The following is a 22,558-nucleotide window of genomic DNA, read 5'->3' on the forward strand; positions in this document are numbered from 1 at the left end:
CAATATTTTGACATTGACAGCCTTGGCCATATGTTACAACGTTAACACACGCTCAAACAGGCAACTGACCGATTAGGTCTAAGCTACACTACTACTGCCAGTGTGCGAAACACTAGTAAAATATTACAACTTGTGAGAGTCAGATGCAAAAAACAATAGAAATATATGAGGAAAACCGGGGACACTTGTTGTTGTTTTTAATAATTTTATATTTTTGATATAATTTCTTCCCGAGTGTTCTTTTTCAGTTGGGTGAGCTATCTGATCGTGTATACTCTGTAGTTTGTGATGGAACTTGAACTTCACTAAACGTCAGAATTTTGAGATTTTTGAGCAAGCGCCGGCTGTGGTAACGGCGGATACGATACCTTAATATTTTATTTCTTTTGTGTTAATGTTAATATAAACAAACTTCAAAATAGCATGAATTAAGCTGCGTGTGAACTGCGAAATAAAAAAGTCTCATTTAAAAGCTTTTAGCCATGGCTTTGGATCTTATGGTGAGTTCAAAGCGATTGTTAATTTAACATTTGTTGTGTATTCATAACCTACAACCTAGAAAGACATTTAGTAATGTTAAGCTTTAAAATAATTCAATACTTTATACGTGGTCAGTGGATTTACCTTTATAGCACTAACAAGTGGTTATCACATCTCATATTCATTAATTCGTTGATTTTCAGATTATTATGCCTTTTTCATTGTTTTTGTTATTATTTGCAGACCAGGTTCTACACCTGCTTAAACTACCCGCTGTTAGACAAACTGAAAGCGCTGACAACGATTATAGATCAATCCAGCCCCAGCAAAGACCTACAAGCAATATTTCCTCAACTGATCAACAATATATTTGCTTCATCATTTTCAAATGGCTGGGGATTGCGCTCCGCGTCCTGGGACACGGACAGATATGAATATGAACTGTTGATTAGCTTCTTGGAGCCGCAGGGCCCCATGTTCAGGCTATGTTATAAGCTGTTGCTGGATCCTCAGCTAAAATACCATCTGCCATTAAGTTCTCTGCCAGTAAGTAACTTAATGAATAATAAATAAATTAACTTTTTAACAAAAAATAAAACCGCCTTCTAAAAAAGCGTGTTACAAAACACGGAGAAACTAAAAAGCCAAAAATAATAAACCTTCGAATTCAGATTTCTTATCGGATTGCAATAATCTGAACATCCAAGTTATAAACAAATCAATTATTTTTGTAGTCGGTTCCAGACCTGTTCGTCGCCTTGCTATTTCCTGTTTGCCCCACCCAACCATACGCAGGCTGGCCCCGACTCCAAAAATAATTGATTTGTTTATAATTTGGATGTTCAGATTATTGCAATCCGATAAGAAATCTGAATTCGAAGGTTTATTATTTTTGGCTTTTTAGTTTCTCCGTGTTTTGTAACACGCTTTTTTTGAAGGCGGTTTTATTTTTTGTTAAAAAGTTAATTTATTTGTTGATTTTTAGTGGTTCCTAGTGATATTATATGTATCAGTCCGAATATATGTACAGTAGTGAAAGAATTATCCTTTAACTCCTAACCGTTGAGGAGTTGACCTTCCATCATCAGCTCAGCCACATAAAATTATTACCATCAGGCGTAAATACTGGTGTACCTTTGAAAAATACACTAAGAACATTACATGTGCCTATAACATTTGAAGAGTTCCCTCGATTTCTCCAAGATCCCATCATCAGACCCCGACTTGGTGCCAATGGGACCATTTTGGGGTTATACCCGTTCGATCAAAAAAAAAAATTTTGAAAATCGGTCCACGATATACAAAAAAAAAAATAAAAACATTCAGTCGAATTGAGAACCTCCTCCTTTTTTGAAGTCGGTTAAAAATGTAGACAAACAGATATACATTTAGTAACAGTTAAGAATAATGATGTAAATGTTGATTTCTTATATGTAAAGACAATCTTACTCTTACACTACTACACACATACCTAAACATTGAAAATTTGTACTAAACTGGAATTCCATCTTTTATTTATGTTGAGACTACAATTGTGAATCTTTTTGAAACCTGTATTAAATTTCAGATGGAGCTGCAGTTGACATTAGAAAGAGGAAGGTGTCCTCAGTTCTACATGGACATGCTGACAACTGATCCACAGTCACTCAATGCAGTGGCTTTAGCTCTCAGTATCCTTTTTACTACATTATTTTCTTTATGTACATTTACTGAAACTAGTAGTTTAGCTAAGCTTATTTGATTGGCTTTCTGTGCATAGAACTTTACCTATTACAGAAAAAACCGGCCAAGAGCGTGTCGGGCCACGCTCAGTGTAGGGTTCCGTAGTTTTTCGTATTTTTCTCAAAAACTACTGAACCTATCAAGTTCAAAACAATTTTCCTAGAAAGTCTTTACAAAGTTCTACTTTGGTGATTTTTTTCATATTTTTTAAACATATGGTTCAAAAGTTAGAGGGGGGGGGACGCACTTTTTTTTCCTTTAAGAGCGATTATTTCCGAAACTATTAATATTATCAAAAAATGATCTTAGTAAACCCTTATTCATTTTTAAATACCTATCCAACAATATATCACATGTTGGGGTTGGAATGAAAAAAAATATCAGCCCCCACTTTACATGTAGGGGGGGTACCCTAATAAAACATTTTTTTCCATTTTTTATTTTTGCACTTTGTCGGCGTGATTGATATACATATTGGTACCAAATTTCAGCTTTCTAGTGCTAACGGGTTCCTAGTTGACTACGGAACCCTAAAAATGAATAATTTTTTGTAAGTAAATAGAAGTTTTGTGCAAATACCTTATGAATTTATTTAAAGTAAATCTTGAGATTTTCAAACTAAAGACAATTACAGTTACTGGTCTTGAATTTCATTTCATTGGTGATTATATAAACTATATTTTATCTTTAGAATATATCCTGAACATCTAAAATTGTGGGAAAAGAATTATTGCACAATTCACATACTCCTTGTAAATAATGTGGTCAACTTAGATAGACCAAAAAAAGGTCTCTATTAGTAAACCTGATGGTGCATGCCATAGTAAAAGTTTTATTAATACCATATTATTCAAATTCAGTCATATTATGATTCCTTCACTAAATATTCAGATCCATTTGACTTTTATATATTCAACTTTGCTCTTCACCTGGTGAGCTACAGCCCAAACAAGAGCTCATGGGAAAATTGTGCATATTTCGCGCTGGCCTGCGATTACCTGATGCACTTCTTACCCTCTGACCCTAATGTGCCTGTGTTGCCTCATATACCCAACTATTCGGGAAAAGTACATATGGCGGCACCATTGCAAACAGCTAACAGGTTGGTATTGAATGATAGCTATTTATCATTGAATTATATTATTTTCCATTATAAAATTAACATCAATTCTTCAACCTAGTCAAGAGTGCACAATGGTGAATATTGGGCAATAACCATGCGCGTCAAAACTTGGATTCTTTAAAACTTTGTTTTACAGACCATTCAGCCAACATTCACCATCTCTGCTGATATTACCGGACCTGCCCGGAATAAGCAATCAACACACACCACCACAGAATCAATCGAAAAACGAAGTGTGGCGTTCAGAGACTGTGCTGCAAGTATTCATTGATGTTTGGATGAGTGTGGACCAGTTTAACGCAAGAAATATTGAAGTAAGTTACTGATTAAATAAGCCAACATAGTTGATGTAGATGTACTTATAAATTGTTCATCATAATCGCAAAGAACTATTGGATAAGATGCATAACTGATATCAGGTGTTCTGAGAGAAAGGATAATTTAAGGATATCAATCAATCATGATCCATGTTCCTAGGTTTTCGTAAAGCACTGCAAAATTGAATTGATCGAAAAATTTTACGTTCTTCTAAACGAGACAATCAAATTGATTTTAATATTGAACACATCTGCAATTGATGCTATTTCCGGTTTTTATTCCTCCTTCCTATTGTTAAATTATATTCGTACGTATCCTTCCAGATGTACCAAAAGAACTACATAAACGCCAATTCTAGTCCAGAGCGTGTACGCACTGTGCGAGTGCTAGTCAAACACATCCACTCCTTCTCTGCAAAACACATATCAGACCCGGCGGGTCGCTCGGACGGGTTGCGGACGTACGCTCGGCAACTCATGTGCGCGCGGGCTTACCATTATATAAAGCATATGGTGTCGACTTGGCCGTTAGATGCTTCGTTTAGACTGGTCATGGAGCTGTGGTTGAGCCTGATACAGCCGTGGAGGTATACGGATAACGCTATCAATCAAGACAGGTATGTAAAACATAATAGGAACTGTGTTTTTTGTTTGGTCTGTCTAAATGAGTATTAGTTACTTACAATAAAAGTTTGTACAAATGTGAATTGCCCTTGTGATGACGGGTTAAGATTTCACCACCCCCTGTCCTCCCGTGAGTGTCGTGGAAGTTGACTGGGGACTTGACTGTTGACTTGGGGTATTGGTTCAATTGTGGCGTAGGCCAGAGGCTGACACGTGACAACCTGTCACTGCAACCTCACAATTTCGTTTTAGAAATAAAACGATTAGCACTACCTCTAAGATTAGCACTGAAAAACGTAACAGTTTCATGTGCTCTGCCTATCCCTTATGGGAATACACACGTGAGTATTTGTATTGACAAAACTGATTTGCAGGTTCCCTCAGGCAAACAACAACCAACAAGAGGAAGGCAGTACGCACGCAGCACTCGATGCTAGCTTCACGCAGTACATTGCTGAGAACTTCCCTGCTTACACCTGCATACTACAGCTGGTGCTGCCCCGGTTCATGGTGCTTGATCTGACGTCTTACAAAAATGCGGTTATGCTGTTCCGATTGGGAAAGGTTCGTTATTTTGTCATACGCTCACTCGCATCCGTGTCGGTTGAGTTTTTCGCTTTGTCTACTTATTTCTCTCTATGGCTTAGTTGAGCAATTTCTAGTGTTTTAGCAGCGCACATCACCAGATTCTTTTGCGGGCTGGTTTGATATTAAATTTTCGAAATGTGATTTTATGGGCATAAGTCATCGACCTAATTATGACGAAGTTTTAATACTTATTGATTTCGGCCGAAGCTTATCACATTTACAATAATAGATAATTGTATGTATGTTTTTTTTCAGGTATTTTCTCAGCAACACCTAGTTCCGATATTGAAAGGATTAGAAAAGGCGATAACTGAAAATAATTCCGGTTTTTACGCTAGTCCCGAATCAAGTTATAACACCTCTGCATTTGATTCAAGGTATGTTGGTAAATTAATCAATTCTTTGTTAGGCTGGTTTTTGTGTCACGCCGACCGATACAAACCACACGGCCAATTGTATGAAGTTGATGTGGTAGTCCGCGTGAACCCGTCCGCTTTACTTTCAAAACACTCCTGAATTTAATACATATTAGTCCTGTGCGGATTGCTCAGCGCGGTTGGTCCGCGTGACACTAAAACCAGCCATAGAGATAAAGAAGACTTCAGTCTACCTATCACCTTAGCATGTGAACTCACAGCACCCAGCCTCAGCAGACGGCCTACCGCGAGCATCAAAGTTAGAGAACTAGAAAAAAATGCTACACCTCACGAAAAATAGGCACAATGGTTGTCGACTTGCGGAAAATGCTCAGTATAACTGTTCCCTTAGTAAATTTAAAGTAAATTTTGCTTTTTTTCTTTTAGTTTCTCATACAACGGCATGGCTCTCCACAAATGGGTCGCAATCGCCAGACAGGCCATATCTGAATTGAACATGTCTCCCAATTTCGAGTACGAGCCCATATGGAGTGAAAACAAGAAACAAAACTCGTTAGACTTTGTCAAGAAGATAGTCGCAGCTAAATATGCCAGCGAGAAACATTTAGAAGACCTCGAGAAACGAATGAATCAACAACATAAAGGTTTGTTTTCTTTATTATAAGCAAGGAATGTCCACGATCACGAGTGCAAATGTAACCATATATGATCAACTGTACCTACTGTAAAAAAATATGTGTACTTGGGCATTTCACTGTCTTGTATGGCAGCTATTTCAATGAAATCTGTAAAGTTTCGAGAAAATACTGCCAATTTGTTAACCAAGTCAGGAAAGGTTGTCAGACACAACTTCAGCTTTCTTAGCGTCTTTAGAAGTATAAGCAAGAATTGCATGTCGTAAGCGATATTCTCGTGGAATGCCCAAAATTTGTGTGGCTTAGCTCCGGACGCGGATAAATCCAACTTTTTTACTAATAAATAAATAAATAAAATAAATAAATAAATATTATAGGACATTCTTACACAGATTGACTGAGGCCCACGGTAAGCTCAAGAAAGCTTGTGTTGTGGGTTCTCAGACAACGATATATATAATATATAATATATAAATACTTATATACATAGAAAACATCCATGACTCAGGAACAAATAAATAATAAAATAAATAAATAATAATTAAATGGTTATGTCGTGAAATATCGTTCCTGTGAATTTGCGTTATTTGTCGTGTGTATATTGAAATCGCATTTAAATTATTTGTCAGGATTATGGGCTAGTTTCAAGCACTGGCTCATGCTGACTCCAGACGACGAAGATTCGCAGGCCCTGGAGGAATGCAAAAAGGTCCCGAACTACCTGAACGCTACCATACACTTCTTTGCTGATATATTTGGGGTATGTATTATTATTAATTTATAGTTAGATAATATTAAGAGGCAGGGGAAAACACTCTAACGTTGTCTAGACTACTTCATATAAATTTAAACTTACCGTCGAGTTACGTTACGACCTTTCAAATTTTACTAGAAATCTTAACTATTAAAAACTTAAAAAATCATAAGAGCTTTGATTCTGTGTAAAAAAGTATAATAATTCCCAAAAAAAAAGTAACAAAAACAAAATGAAAATCGGCCACAGAAAGGTCGAATTACGACTTTATACTTATGGTATCATCCATAAAAATAAATGATATGGTATTTGATATTCCGATGATCGAATGCGATGAATGAGAATAAAAGATACAAATAATAAATTGAGTTTTACCAAGGAACTAAAATTGCTCATGAAACAAAAAAATAACATCTATTTATTATGTAATTTTTGATTACAGTTGCAAGAATCGTCATTGCTGCCCCTTGATCCAGTAGCGGAGGATATCACGGAACACTCTTCATTTGCAAACCAAACACAATTCTCGCAATCTATCACAAACAAGGTATTTTTCACAAATGATTTCGATTCAATATGAACAGTGAAAACCAGTAAAAACACATAAAAAATAAATAAATAATTACGGTCTCATATCGAAGAACAGTACAATCCGACCACGCTAAGTTTTCATGCCAAGTCCTATCTATGGTTAGAAACTACACAAATTGTCTAATGTCTTCCCTCTTTTAAGAGGGCTTTCATGTGAAAAATAGTGAAATCGTAACCGAGCGCTTAATCGTACCGTGTGATATCAAATTAAAGAGCTTTCAGAGTAGTTTACAAATATATAAAACATATTATAGGACTTTTTCAACTTAGTCTAACAAAATATGAGAAAATGTCCAGAAGTGGCAATAATTGTGACGGGGAAGGCTCGTTTTCAAAAAAATTGCCAAAAAAATATAATAGAAATTTATAATCACTAAGGCATAAGAGCAATTTTAGTAAACGTTGCAGATTAATTTTGTATGAAAATAACTCCGATGTGATGTAGATTTTCAAAGAAATTGTCACTTAATTTTAGGTAATTTCTGAAAAAAATTGAATTCGTCTTAGCCTTGTTTACTCTTTTTAAAAACCTTATAATAAAAATGTAGTCTGAGAAGTTTGTGTAGTACGATATAACGTATTATAAATTTACCAGTTTCAGTATTCCAAATTGTCCAAATTTTACAAATAAGATCGACTACTCCAGTGCTATACGCGGGTTTTCCTGAACGTGCATCAGAGAAAAATTCATAATTAATTTACTGAGTTAGTTTTCTAAAATCCAGTTTGATAAGCATCAAGATGATAAGATGCTGTAATTGAAACTTGAATTAAATATATCTATTAAATAACGGAAAGTGTAGTATTTCACCGACTAAAACTATCAATTTTACATTATTTTGACGTTTTTCTCGAAAGCAGCCTTAATATTCCGAGCTCCCGATTGTCACATTTGTTTGTATACATTGGATTTTACAAGAATTTGTTTGTTTCTTTATTTCAGCTACGCGACAAGTCAAAAAGCATTACTTACATGGGCGACCCAGACCTCATGCCTATAGCCACGTATGAGAGTACGATATTGGTGCGAATGTTGTATCAGATAGCGTCCAGACTGAATGAAGTGGTGAGTATACACATTTAACACATTATTCTACTACTATACCTTTCTAAAGCTCCTAACAGTTCTTTTTTTGCCATTTTTAAGAAATATGAATGTTATTTCTACTGAGAGTCACCACCTTTTCCAGTCCTAATAGGGGAAAAAATGTTCCATACGGTTTTTCTTATTCTGTTACCATTTCCCATACATTTTGTATGGGAAATGGTAACGTAAAGTAGTAATGTAAAGACGAAAGTAACAAAAATGTATGGAGATTCTGGGACACTTTTTGTCACCTATTGAGAGAAAATGCTCGTGATTCTGAGTACAACTGACCTAAAATTCCCTACAAATAACAAAACAAAAGAATGGCAAAAAAATTAAAACGCTCAGTAGTCCTAATCATTATCGTTAAAGATGGCTCCGACGACCGTTAAGTCCATATTTGCGTTGCACCAACACACATGGCCAACAGTTCCACCAACCCCTTGGCCATGTGTGTAGAGGGCTACTTGGCCGTAAGTTGGCAGTTGGCGCTTGCGCTTGCCGGCCAACCGATTCGTGTCGGTTTTTTGTCCACACATCAAAGGATCTTGGCGCCAATGGCCAACTGCGTTTACACGTTGGCGCTTCATTCAGTTGGTCGTCAGCCGTCAGAGAGGACAGTAGTGATATATTTACGAAAATAATAAGTTTATCTATGCCAATAATAGTGTAGATTTTAGGAAATAAAATAACCTTGCAAATGTTTAATGTATTTCCTAAAAAAGATAAATGTTCTTATCAGAATATTCAAAAAATTGTTAATATTGCAAATAATTTAATTTTACTACGGGGTTATTATTTTTTAATATTTTTTTTCTGACAACGTCTATGACCAAGAATTTCCTCGATTTTTTCATTACACGTCCATCTTTCATGAAGAGCCAATGCCAAGTGATTGGTTCGCCAATGTGTAAACAGCGGCTCTTATCTTGGCCAAGGGGTTTCACAAAGGGCTGGTGGAACCGTTGGCCATGTGTGTACAGGGGCCATTACGATTCATTTAACCGGTGCCAGAGCACCGGTTAACGGCTCGTATTAGGTAAATCTAGGAACCAAAATGGCGGCCAATGTTTTGAATTTGTCCCGTATTTCACGAGTTTATGCTTATTTTAAAATAACTTGAGCTATTAGCAATGTAAAATACTTATAAAACGTTTAAAACAGTAAATATGTGGAAGTAACTGAACATACAAAAGTGACAGTGACACACCAGAGTGGTTTTTAAGGTTATTTTAATTGCGCGACGATTTGTGTTTGTAAACACCTTTAATTTAATTTATTTTGTTGATAAATGTGTGTTTATATTTAGATCGAGTGCAGAATGAGCTTCAGTTGAATATACAATCAGATCGATGCTGTAAGAAATTCACAAGTGCGTCCTATGAGATCAAAACTCGACAGCAAATAATGAAAACTATTTGTCGACAATAGTCTTTAAAAGGGTCTTGGTATATTTGGAATCACGAATAAAATGATAAATATCCTGGAAAAAGTTGTGGATCCACTATGACATCCGAAATCAGGGCGAGAATAACGACAAACATTGTATAAAATCCGACCTTCAAAATCGTATCTCGCGACAGGAATCAACTTTCGTTTTAAACTATACACGTCCATGAGACATCCGAAATGAAGTATTTTAGTGTGAAGCAAATGTGTTGGGACAATCTACACAACTTTTAAGCAACAGCATAATAAGATATCAGTGAAAAAATGTAAAGAAAGTGTTATTATAATATTTCTGTTCATACCTACTTACCTGTGTTTTATTTCTCCTTTTATAACTTTTTCATAAACCTATAATGCAAAAACTTTGCAGTAGTCAACTTAAATTATTTACATTTAACATGTTCAGTGCTGGCGTCACAAAGTTTGAGACCAAAATAATCCTCTTCCTATGTCGGTGACACAGCGAAGTTGACTTATGCCAGTGGCATAGGAATGAGAATTTATTTGTTTCTACCAGCATAGCATTATTTGTTTCTAGCAGCAGCAGTAGGCTTTTAGTAAAACAGTGGGATGAACGAGAATTCATATTATTCATAAACACTCCGGGTAGAGAGATGCAATCTTGAGTTTGACTAGTGCAAAGGCAAAGTTGACAATCAAGCATGTACTTCAGCTAATTAAATACATAAAGCTAACCAACATGAAAGCAATAAAGATTTTATCCTAAATAGTAATACAAACAATCATAGTAAGTATCTGCTTGAAATTCACTTTACTTAAACCTAAATTTTTCATGTCGGTCAGGGATAAATTCTTGACACCAAAATGTTCTAACAATTTTAAAGTATTATTACCTACTACTAAAAGTCCTCAAATTGTATTTCATAATTTGTGTTGCTTTGATATAAATGATGCAGCTGAACATTTCTAAAATAAACCAGAGTCTATGATTTCATAAGTAGGCACATATAGTTCTGTACTTATTTTTCAGCATACTATTGAGGGCGGGCTTGTGAATTTTGTGGCATGTCAGAGCGTTATCAGACTTTTCAGTAGCAGTATATATAGGCAAAATAATTTCTAGTTGTGTCATGCTAATTTAGAAACTTTACTTACTATTCTGGAAAGAAGAAATATACCTATGTGAAATTAAAACAACAGTAATTTCATGGGTAATTTATCTACACCTCAAAAAAGGAAATTATAACTTGAATAAGCAGATAGTTATAATAAGAGTATAGTGGGAAACAATGACTATACAGGAAGGTAGATAAAATCCTGTATTGTTCATAAATAAAGTACTAATTATCATAAACTGTGACACTAGAAAGTTAGAAAGAAAGAAATATTATAGGTAGGACTTTATTTTTACACAGATTGAGTTCCATGATAGCTTAATAATAATGCTTGTGTTGTGGGTTACTCAGACAATAATATAATTATGTAAACACTTGATTACATAAAAAACTTACATACTCTGGAAAAAATGTGTCTGCCGGCCACAATCACAAATCGGTGCTGTTCTCTAACATGTGAATAAATGGATTGGTCCCAATAGATGCCAGCCTCAAACATATTGCAGTGAAAATATGGTCTTTAGAAGAGCAATTCCCGAAAACTTTGTACATTTGGATCACATCTCCGATTTTGATAAAAATTGGTAGGCTGATAGAGTCCATGATGCTGAGCAAGGTCAACTAGGTTTCCCAAAATGTCCCAGGTTGTTTCTATGAAACCTTCCTTTTTTTTTGTTATCAGATTTCTATACATTTTCGGTAACAAAAAAGGAAGGTTTCATATAAACTACCTAGGACATTTTGGGAAACCTAGTGGATCTTTCTCAGCATCATGGAATCTATCAGTCTACCAATTTTCATCAAAATCGGAGACGTGATCCAAATGTACAAACTTTTCGGGAATTGCTGAGAATAAGCATTCAATTTCAAATTTTATAACCACAATTTTCAATGGGTTGGGGTCTATTAGTGTGAGACTGTATAGTCATTTGGCCTTTACTCTCCCTACCTAAACAGGATATTAGTATGAAATGGCACATAAAGTAACAAAAATATATTTTATTAACAAAATTGAAATTCTGATGATAATAATTTATAAAACTTTATTTTCTACAAGTTTCTCCCAGACTTCCAGTTAATTTCATAGTATAATTTGTTGATTTCTAGAACAGATTCACTTGTAGAACTTTCATCTTGTAGTCCATATCAAATGGTGTAAATCAACTCTGAAAAGAAAGCAACATGTAACTTATTATTATATTTAGTACTTAATAATCCTTTTCAAAAACAACAAAATTTAAGTAACAGTACATAAATAAACTTAAATGTCTGCTACAACAAACAGTTTTGTCATTAATCTTATTGGAGATTTTGCCATAGGCTGTGTGCTGTGTATGACATTGAACTTACCTAGTACTGCACCAAAAGTATGCTAATTTGTTTTATAGCCAGTTCACGGAATAAAGGCTATGCATTTGGGTAAGAGGTCTGTAATAAGCTACCTATAATTATTATAATACTCATGAGAAAACTTGCCTGCTAATTGGTTCCTTCATTCCTTGTTACAAAGGCTTTTAGGTTGGAAATAGCCACTTGAAAGTCGTAGAGACGCGTCCTTTTCATGCGTCATGAATATACATTAAAATAACCACGAACACAAGTGTACATAAGTGGTGTAAATTGTTAAATATTTCGATAAGAGCTGCAAAGAAAGTTTAGTTCGCGCTAGTTTGCGCCTAAGTTTTTTTTTAAATAAAGATTTTGACATTCATATGATTGGGTTGCTATATGAAAAATCAATTCTACCATAAAAATGTTGGTAAGATTTCATTCACGACCTGGCATCACAGTTAGCGGTTACGTTCAGTAATTTTTGGGTTGGTGCAACGCAATTTATTAACAAATCGTTAAGTCCCCCACGTAATCGGTAAAATTTTACGAACAGAGCCTACATTTACAGGTGGTTTGGTGCAACTGGCCCGTAGGTCAATCAAATTTAATAATATTCAATTGGAATATAAATATACATGTAGCATGTAGAAAAAAAGCAACCTTGTTATGGTACAGATACGGTTCACTATGACTGAACTTGTAGATACTTAGTGCATTTTTATTCGCACCTATTTGTTTCGAATTGATAAATTTCCTAACGAACAAAAGTAAATTATATGTACATTATAAGGTAAAATTTCACTGGCAAGGGTCAGAATTGTTTAGTGTAGATGTAACATAACATACCTTTCCGTTTTCTCTTTACAGTACCACGACGAATTCATCAACCTTTGGAACAGAAACGACTTCTGGGGCCACGTGGCCCGCGAGATACTACAACAGCCCTGCACCATCCACTCCTACGCGCGCGACGCCACCAACCACCAAAACATCGTCAGCCAAAACCTGCCCCCTCGTTTATCTTTACGCAAACTTGGCTCACAAGCCTTTGTCTTCTGGGTTGTTATAGGCTATTTGTTTTTAAGAATATTCTATTCGGCCAGTGGAGTGTTTTATATTTTTATACTGTTTATTATGTGGGCGTGCCTAGTTTTAACGAAGGCGACTTGTAAAATGTTGAGGATCATGAGAGCGTAGTGTTAAGAGAAAAAATGAATTACTTTTTTTAAGTTGCTGTTTTTGTTTTTTGTTCAAAACTTGCCTTCAGCTAAGTTTCAAGCGGGTCAATTGTGTTACACACAAGCTATTCTTTTATACAAATTGACACCTTCGTAAGGAAATAACATATCGACCCGTCCCGTTCCGTTCTAGTGTGAGTCATTTTTAGGCGTTAGCAACGATAAAAGCTACTCCAGGGAACTGTAATTTACAAAAAATATATCGATGTTGGCCACGTGATTGAGCTCCATCTTCTGGCAAATAAAACATCGATTTAATATGATTGGTAGATTTTGAAGTTAGCTGTCAGAAAGACTTGACGCCTCAGTAGCGCCGCCTGGCGAAAAAAACGATTCAGAAAACCCTCTTCCGTAAAATAAAACACAATTTATTAAACATTTGTATTACACAAATCAACAGTACTTCTTAAGCGTAAGTTTAGGCACGATGTTCATGGAGGCCAGTTCCTGGAACAGCAGCTTGCAGGCGTAGGGCATCTCGACGGTGGAGACGGCGGCGGAGGAGCGGCAGGCGTGGCACCAGGCGCGCGACGCCAGCCGCCCGCAGCCGCCGCAGATGTCCGCGCTGAACGCGTCAGACGCCAGCATTAGGCGCTCCATTAGGAGCATGCTGGAATAACAAAACGGTGGCGTTAATCCATACTAATATTATAAATGGGAAAGTGTGAAAAACTGTTTGTTCGTCCGTCTTTCACGGCAAAACGGAGCGACGAATTGACGTGATTTTTTAAGTGGAGATAGTTGAAGTGATGGAGAGTGACATAGACTACTTTATGTCTCTTTCCAACCCCCCACTTCCCTAAATTAGGGGGTGGAAGACTGTATCGAGAATTCCGCAATTTTCGAATTTAGCGCGAGCGCAGCCGCGGGCAAACGCTAGTAGGGAATATTAGGTTAAGTTCAGATGACGTGCGGATAAAGATTGAAACAAAATCAATGGTATTGTTTTTTTTTATGGGATAGGAAGCAAACGAGCAGACAGGTCGCCTGATGGTAAGCGATCACCGCCGCCCATGGACACCCGAAACACCAGAGGTGTTGGAGGTGCGTTGCCAGCCTTTAAGATGGATGCCGAATTTTATTATTATTATTATTTGTAAAGCAGGCAGGCAGTTGTAGTAACTGATAAAGCCTGTATCCAGTTGTCGGTAGAGGTTTCAGGTGTTATGTGGAATTAGCACTGTGCTTGTCTAACTTATTCTTGAATTCGTTTACACTTTGGGCCGATATTACATCCTCCGGGAGCTGATTCCAAGCTTTTACCACTCTATTACTAAAGAAATGTCTATGAGGATTGTTGTATGACCTGCGAGAGACCAGTTTATACTGATGACCTCTCAGACGGGTGTTGTTATTACGTTCTAGCATTTTATGAAAATCTTTGAGGTCATAATGTTGGGTTAGTATTTTGTATGTCTCGATGATTTATCAATGAACTACTTTAACTACTTGTTACTATTTTAACCGCGCGTCGCCGCGCCTTCATCTGAACTTAGCCTTACAGCAACATTCTACTACAGAGTGCAGAACTATCACATCTGCCGTCGCGGGAGCGCAGCCCGTGAGTACGGCGCGAGGCCGTACAGACAAGTGTAAAAATACCTATGGGTGTACACATCTTACTCAAAATACGTCCCATTTAGTCCGGTGTAATAAGAGCGTTGTAACATATTTATGAGACGATTTTTTCGATACATATTTTTGCACTTGACTGTACCATGTGTTTCAATCAGTCATACCAGGCCGCCGTCACGGGAGCTGCGTCATCTTGTCCTGTGCTATGTCCTATAGCTTCATTCATAATAGTACATTACGATACAAGTGCGTAAAAAAGGAAGTTCGAAACGAGTGGCGATAAATGAAAACACGACCGAAGGGAGTGTTTTAAATCGACACGAGTTACGAATTTCCTTTTCGCACGCGTATCGTACGACGATTTTCAGTATAGATGAGCCTCCGAAGTTTCGACCTGCCATATAATGAACCACTTCTCGCACTAGTGCGTTAAATAAAAACATCTGTACTAAAAAAATCCATTCATTCGTTACCTAGCGCCGTAGCCGATGAGACAATCGCGCTCCATCTCTCCGAGCCGAAGGCCGCCGTCGCGCGAGCGCCCCTCCGTGGGCTGCCGCGTGAGCACGGCGCGAGGTCCGCGGGCGCGCGCGTGCATCTTGTCCTGCACCATGTGCTTTAGCTTCTGGTAGTACACCTATAACAAAATATAAAATAAATAAAACGCATATCTTTATCCCTACAGGCCAAAACCCCACAGTTAAATCCACTTGGTAGTCTAGCTCAACTCGAGCTTCCGCGCGTGAGTTCATACGTTAGCGTAATTGCAAGAATGTACTCGCGTGCGAGAACGCAAGTTGTGCTAAAATCGATATCAACTCGAAAAACAAATAAAGGCAATTTTGCAATTGAGCTACTACCTACTAAGGGGTGAGAGACTATGGAATAGAAGGTTGAGACTTACCGGTCCAGAGTAAATGTACGCCTCAAGCAGTTCCCCAGTTAAGCCAGAATAGAAGATATCTTTTCCGTGGTAGTTGAACCCATGTTTCTCCAGCTCTTGGCAAACATCTCGCACTTTAGAACCACCAAAAGCAGTACCTGCAAAATACAATCAAAAATTAATGCTTGGTTTATTTTACGCGACGTCAATAGGCGTCAAAAATCACCTTACAAAAGCAAAATCATTTCAATAACAATACCAACCGTAGTGGAATTTCCCTTCCATCAACCCAGCTTTTCCAGCAAGCAACTCAATGGTTTTTCCAACTGTCATTCTTGAAGGGAACCCGTGCGGGTTCATAATCATGTCGGGACAAATTCCACGATCGTTAAACGGCATGTCTTCCTGTTGCACTATAAGACCTGTCACACCTTTCTGCCCGTGCCTGGAACTGAACTTATCTCCGATTTCTGGAACTCTAGTTTGCCGCAATAATATTTTGATGAGGAAAGCTTCTTCAGAGTTTGAAGATACCATGACTTTTTCTATATAGGACTCGACTGGTCCCTTATATGTGATAGGAACGTCTTTATATTCGACTTGTTGTGGTTGGCCTTGGTTGACAGGGTTGATGGTTGCTGGAGGCATTTGCTTGTTGATCAGAACTTGTCTGTTTTCAACCATCTCTCCTGGGGCGGCGATGCCATCGGAGTCTAGGATTTCATGCGCTCTGATGACTTTTCCTGTAGTAGCGTCTCTGGAAGGCCCTAAGATTCGGTCCGAGGTCTGGTTGCTGTATCTTTTCATAGTTGTTTTGGCGCTTTTGTAAACGAGGCAGCGGCCATATCCTCTATCAATTGAAGCTCTGTTTAGGATCAAAGCGTCTTCGATATCGTATCCGCTGTAGCTCATGACGGCGACAGTGGCGTTTTGGCCGGCGGGCAGCTTGTCGAAGTGGGTTAATTCTATAGTTTTGGTTTTTACCATTGGGCATTGTGGGTAAACTAAGTTGTACATCAGAGTGTCGATTCTATTTTTCTGATTGTATCCAATTGTGCCTGAAAATAGAAATTATAAATGATTTCTAGACCAAACCAAACAACGCTCGTTAGTTGAAACAATCAGCTTCTTATTCTTAGTCAACAAGATTTTGTGCTGATCTAAGAGTAAAAGTGAAACATTAACACGAGTCGCACTTACCCATAGCTTGTTTTCCCATAGCACACTGATATGTATTCCTCGGACTCTGGTTGTGATGCGGATATGGCACGAGTCCCGCGCACACGCCCAATATCGTGAACGGTTCGATCTCCAAATGCGTCGTCACATACGGGTCAATCTCCGCCTCCTCTGTAGCTATATGACTGTCATTCTCCTCATTCACATCTAGATATTCAATCAGACCATCATTGAGGAAATCTTGGAACTTCCTTATACCACGATTCAGCTCGTTTATATGATGTTGCTGTACTAAAGGATGCCCTTTCTCGACTATGATGTACGGTCGGCACAGTCTGCCGCCGTCGCTGCAAATGTAAACCGTCCTCTGGTTGTGGTTGGGGTAGATGGACACGAAAGCCGAGATCAGGCCGCGTCTTCGGAACATTCGGAATACTTTGATAAGCTTCTTGTATTGACGTGAAACTCCTAGGATGTTACCTGGAAATAAAGACGAGTTCTTATATAGTAGATACATTATTACATATTGTTTTGTACAGTAGATATCTAAGCTAAGGATATATTTTATCTTATTATTATTACCCATTACGTTCTTATCTTATGCCGTAGCTGCGCTCTTTACCTACAAAGCTTAATAGTAGTCCTGACCTATTGAGTCCTAATCTCGCAAAAACTTAAGCTAAAGTGACCAAGACCAAGGAAGACATGTCTCGGTATACCATCGCACGGCACACACAAGGACGGCAGAAAGCAAAGGACGTCAGAAAAATATTTCGCAGTTCCTACGTGACTTACCGTTCAGAAACACCAAATAATTAGCCGGATGATTTATTTCTTCCCCACCCAAGAGTCTGACGTCTTCTACGCCAGCATTACAGGCAAGTCTTGCTATCGGATGCTCAGAACACTCAGTCGTAATATGCGTCATCAGAGCCAAGTTCTTGACAAGACCACACGCTTCTCCTTCAGGAGTATCCGATGGGCATAACATGCCCCATTGAGAAGGTTGTAAAGACCGCGGTCCAGAGACCTTTCTGGTTTTCTCAAATTGCGAATTGACTCTGGTCATCATGCCAAGTGCTGATATGTAGCTTAGCCGACTTAGTACTTGGGTTACGCCGTGCCGTTCCATTTTGAATCGTTTGATTGTCCAGTTACCCTAAAAAGAAAAGCTATTACGAAATTGAATTGCTAACAAAACTAAATCCGGAATAAATAGGGTTCGAAATACACGTTCATAATTTCTAAATGATCATATAAATTACTCGAAGCCTTTAACGTCATTATGTCAATAGAAATAAAGCCCACGGAAATGTGTCTATACTTACACTAGAAATCGCCGTGAACAACCCATTCGCTATCAAGTCTGGTCGCATATGTTTTACAACATCAAACGGCGCCGCTTTAACCTTAGGTATTATTTTATCAGCAATAGACTTCAATTCCCAATTAAATCTTTTAAACAGATCTTCAAACATAAGAGCTAACAGAGAGCCAGCTAACTCCAGCCTCTTGTTTCCGTAGTAGTCGGGGTCATCAATGGAGGCCTTGTTGGTCTCAGCCTCGATGACGCGTTTCACCATGATAGCTAAATAAATAGCTTTGACGTAGAAGTTGAAGTTCTCTACAGCCACATGAGCTAAGATGGTTGTGGCTAATAGATCACGCGCCTCGTCGATAGGTGTTCGGGATTTAGAACTTGCTGTTTGGAATCTGTAAGAACACAGGAAATAATCAAAATAATCAAATCTGTGGGTATGACAAAGTTTCCGGTTCACTTGAACCTAAACTCAAATTACCCTATTGCACAGTACAACATAAGGTCAAAAACACATATACTCGTAAACACCTTAATTCAAAATAAACTAACACCAAAATACCTTAGTTCCAAAACACCCTAAAAACAAAACGAACTTATCTAGATTATGTACTACTCCCGCATCACCTAAATTTCATAAGAGTTGAAACGCGGATCAAACTAATCCCATAATAGACTAATCCTAAAATAAACCATTCTCTAAAATAAAACACGCTAGTATCAAAACACCCTAAATTTTTAAAGTGTACTCCTAATTCTAGAAATGAAATGAAATGAAATATTTATTTTCCAAGTAGGCATATTACAATGCGCTTATGAACGTCAAATAAAACTACGCCGGCTCTAACCCTACGCCTCAGCCTCGAGAAGATTTCAGTCCCCCCTCAGTTGGAGGAGGGTATCCACTATGGGACCGGCAAGAAACTCGGCGGGCCACTTCTTTTCAAAACATTACATCTTATATTTAACATGCATTAAAAAAAACAAGATACAATTTAATAAGCAAAAGTATTCATAAAAAAAAAATATTAACACAAGAAATTATACAAAGTACAAAGCTATTATGATTATTAATAAGAGATGTTAGAGATGTATAGAGTCTCTAAGTGTCAAAGTACATCTAAAAAAATTTTACATGAAGAAAAAAACCGAATAACTAAAATAACTTTAGAGTTGTAAAAGACTCTTGTTGTCTTAAGCAAAGGAAAAAAAATATATGTAGAACACTTAGTACAGTCAGTAGCTGAGGTTGACACAACCTTATTATATTTACTATTGTAAACTGTATAGTCTTTACTATTGTAAATATAATAAGGTTGTGTAAACCTCAGCTACTGACTGTACTAAGTCGCGTCTAGATTGTTTTCATCATTAGGATATTTTAGGGTATTTTGGGACTAGCTTGTTTTGAAACTATTGTATTTTGAAAATCGTGTAGAACATGAATCGTGTCTTACGGGAATAGCTTGTTTGGGCCTTCTGCTTTTATGACAGTAGGCGATCGTGATAATAGTATATAAAAGAGATAAGTTCGTTTTGAATTTAGTCTTTTAGGGTGTTTTGGGACTTGGGTATTTCGGTGTTAGGCTATTCTGAATTTATGTTATTATGAGAATATGTGTTTTTGGCTTTATGTTGTACTGTGCAATAGGGTAATTTGAGGTTTAGGTTCAAATGAACCGGAAACATGACAAAGAGGTTTGGCTTATAAAAGTTGGAGGAGGAAAATGTTTAAAATTTGTATTGCTTAAATATAGACTAAATATGATTTTTTTTAAGTTTTCGACTTTCACGGATTATTAGTAAGAATTTGTATAAGTACCTTTTGACTCTCAATTTACTGCCAATATAAGCAAGTGCCTGATTTTGCGTAAATATCTTCAAGTTGTGGCAATCCATAATGCAAGGTGCCATTTTCTTAACAGTTGTATCGTCAGTGCCCACTAGCTGCATTATCTCTTGGTCACTGCAAATGCCCATAGCTTTGAATGCAACTGCAATGGGTATGTCCTGAAAAATTACAATATGTCAAACATTTCTAGTAATTTTGTGGTGCTGTCAGTGGAATTCTAACATTAGATTTTTTTTTATGGAGTCTGTTAAAAAAAACAATATTTAGTGTCTTCTTTTTCTTTTTTTGCCATGCCCTAATGGATGATGGCCACCACCTTTGCCATTCTTGACAGTATGGCTGTGCTATTTTCATTGGTCCATTTTTTGGCATTGGCTTGACCCATTTGTTTCAGACCCATTCAAAAGTGTATGGTTTAATATAAATAAATTATAACTTACATCAGAAAGAGCATTATGTCTCAACACATATTTGGTGTTTTTCAATATAACAATAGTCCTAGTTTTCTTCTCATGGGTTGAACTTGTAACTTGACACTGTATGGCCCCTTTAAATTCATCAACTATCATTCTGTTTCTAGACAACTGCTCCTGTATCAATATTACTTTTTCTTGCCCTTAGAAAACATAAAAGTTAATGATTAAATCAAATTAAGGTACAGCTGGACAATTTTGACTGGGACAAATGCTACTGATCCATTTTTTTCCATGTTTTACAATGTTTACATTATTAAATAGTGCCCACTGGTTATATATGGCACGCATGTTCAGTGGAGACATGTGAAACTCAATAGAGTAATAATGGAAAAAATGGATCAGTTATAATTGTCCCCCAGTCGGGATTTGCCCTACTGTACCTTATACTTTTAAACAAGTTGACTGAAACAGTTAAATCCTCATTAATATTTTAAAGTCTGACCAGAAACCTGGCTTTATCAGTTACTACAACTGCCTGCCTGCTTTACAAATAATAATAATAATAATAATAATAATAAATATATGACTAAACGCAATGTTGTGGAATTTCATTAGAATTATTTTCTTCATATGAAACTGAACTGTCATCAGAATAACAGAATAACAGCGCCCTCCTGACAATAGTCATATAATTCTGGTCATTCTTTAGATACTTAGACCAATAATTATTGCTTTTAATGCATATAAAAATAGACTCCTATAATACCTCTAATAATGAAGTAGCCACCAGGGTCATGGGGGCATTCATTCAATTGGGATAATTCAATGTCAGATTTATTAGTCAGTACACAATTTGATGATCTCAGCATGAGAGGCATCCTGAAAAAGAAGATTCAACTCATTTTTTCAATCCAAAGTTTATCATTGCTTAAATTATTGCTTTTCCAATGAATAATTAAAGCAGTAATCAGACTACTTTTTACATGTGAAATACTCTATAAGTTACTAAATAAAGCTACACCATAACTCATATTTTCAAATTGAATTCTGAAATACCAACCTGCCAATCAGCTGTTTGTTTTTGATCACCCTTTGGTTACCTCTTATGTATTCTATGTCAACCGTGATTGGTGCCGAATATGTCATATCTCTAAGCCGACATTCGTGAGGAGTTGTGGGCTTAGTTACATTAAACCCTTCCTCTAAGTCTGGTGTACCAACGTAAGCATTGAGATATTTAACATAAAACAATGGATCAGAGTCACAAAACACCTTTTCATTGGCTTGGACTATTTTCTTGATCTCTACATTTATAAAGTAATTGAAGGAATCGATGTGTTGTTTTACGAGACCTTTTACTTGTAGGAATGATGGAACCAACTTCCATTTGTCCTGAAATAGTAAATACATACATCAAACTATTACATACTCCTGCTGAGCAATTTATGTCTGAGAATAGTATAACTCGTTAGTATAAATGCGAATTTACCTTCTTATTATACAATATTTATGGATACAAGTAATAGAACTAACAAATTATAAAATAGTAAACACGCTAACCTCTAACGTTTTAACAGGCTCCCGTAAACCTTTGTCCCATTCATTGTTTTTGTCACCCATTGTTACCTAAGTAATTCGTTAATTCAGCTTATCTTTTAGAGAGTAATACATAACCTATATATCATTATTTATAAGAAAAACATTAATTTAAATTATTTCTCAATTTTTTGACTTCACGCGCCGCACGTCAGAATGACAGACAACCGGCTGTCAGTCATTTGTCATTCATTAATTCACACTGCCCAAGCTATGGTTTTAAAAGCTTATGATGTGTATAGTTAGCTTTATTAGTAACAGTCCTATAGGTGACTCAAATAGATTCTGAGGTATGTTCGGTTGGTCAACCTGTATTTATCTGGTTTTTAATTATGAGAATCATTAC

At 36.9% G+C, this 22,558-nt stretch overlaps 2 protein-coding genes across 2 annotated transcripts; one reads left to right on the top strand and one right to left on the bottom strand.

The window, feature by feature from the left end:
• Window positions 1–310: 310 nt before the first annotated feature.
• LOC125228329 (sphingomyelin phosphodiesterase 4) lies at window positions 311–13,389 on the top strand. The gene is made up of 13 exons (XM_048132846.1): window positions 311–500; window positions 724–1,026; window positions 2,048–2,150; window positions 3,094–3,304; window positions 3,462–3,639; window positions 3,967–4,259; window positions 4,641–4,830; window positions 5,110–5,231; window positions 5,658–5,875; window positions 6,496–6,626; window positions 7,063–7,167; window positions 8,155–8,277; window positions 13,023–13,389. The coding sequence occupies exons 1-13, from the start codon at window positions 483–485 to the stop codon at window positions 13,350–13,352; spliced, it is 2,325 nt and encodes a 774-aa protein (XP_047988803.1). The 5' UTR covers window positions 311–482; the 3' UTR covers window positions 13,353–13,389.
• A 377-nt stretch (window positions 13,390–13,766) lies between these two features.
• On the bottom strand, window positions 13,767–22,347 carry LOC125227880 (DNA-directed RNA polymerase III subunit RPC2). The gene is made up of 12 exons (XM_048132259.1): window positions 22,177–22,347; window positions 21,677–22,008; window positions 21,383–21,495; window positions 20,641–20,816; window positions 20,171–20,358; window positions 18,359–18,743; window positions 17,826–18,189; window positions 17,052–17,510; window positions 16,115–16,909; window positions 15,873–16,009; window positions 15,442–15,605; window positions 13,767–14,003 (listed from the first exon to the last, which is right to left on the bottom strand). The coding sequence occupies exons 1-12, from the start codon at window positions 22,234–22,236 to the stop codon at window positions 13,787–13,789; spliced, it is 3,390 nt and encodes a 1,129-aa protein (XP_047988216.1). The 5' UTR covers window positions 22,237–22,347; the 3' UTR covers window positions 13,767–13,786.
• Between the last annotated feature and the right edge of the window lie 211 nt (window positions 22,348–22,558).

This window comes from Leguminivora glycinivorella, chromosome 7, assembly GCF_023078275.1.
Source record: "Leguminivora glycinivorella isolate SPB_JAAS2020 chromosome 7, LegGlyc_1.1, whole genome shotgun sequence".
Classification (NCBI taxonomy): Eukaryota; Metazoa; Arthropoda; class Insecta; order Lepidoptera; family Tortricidae; genus Leguminivora; species Leguminivora glycinivorella.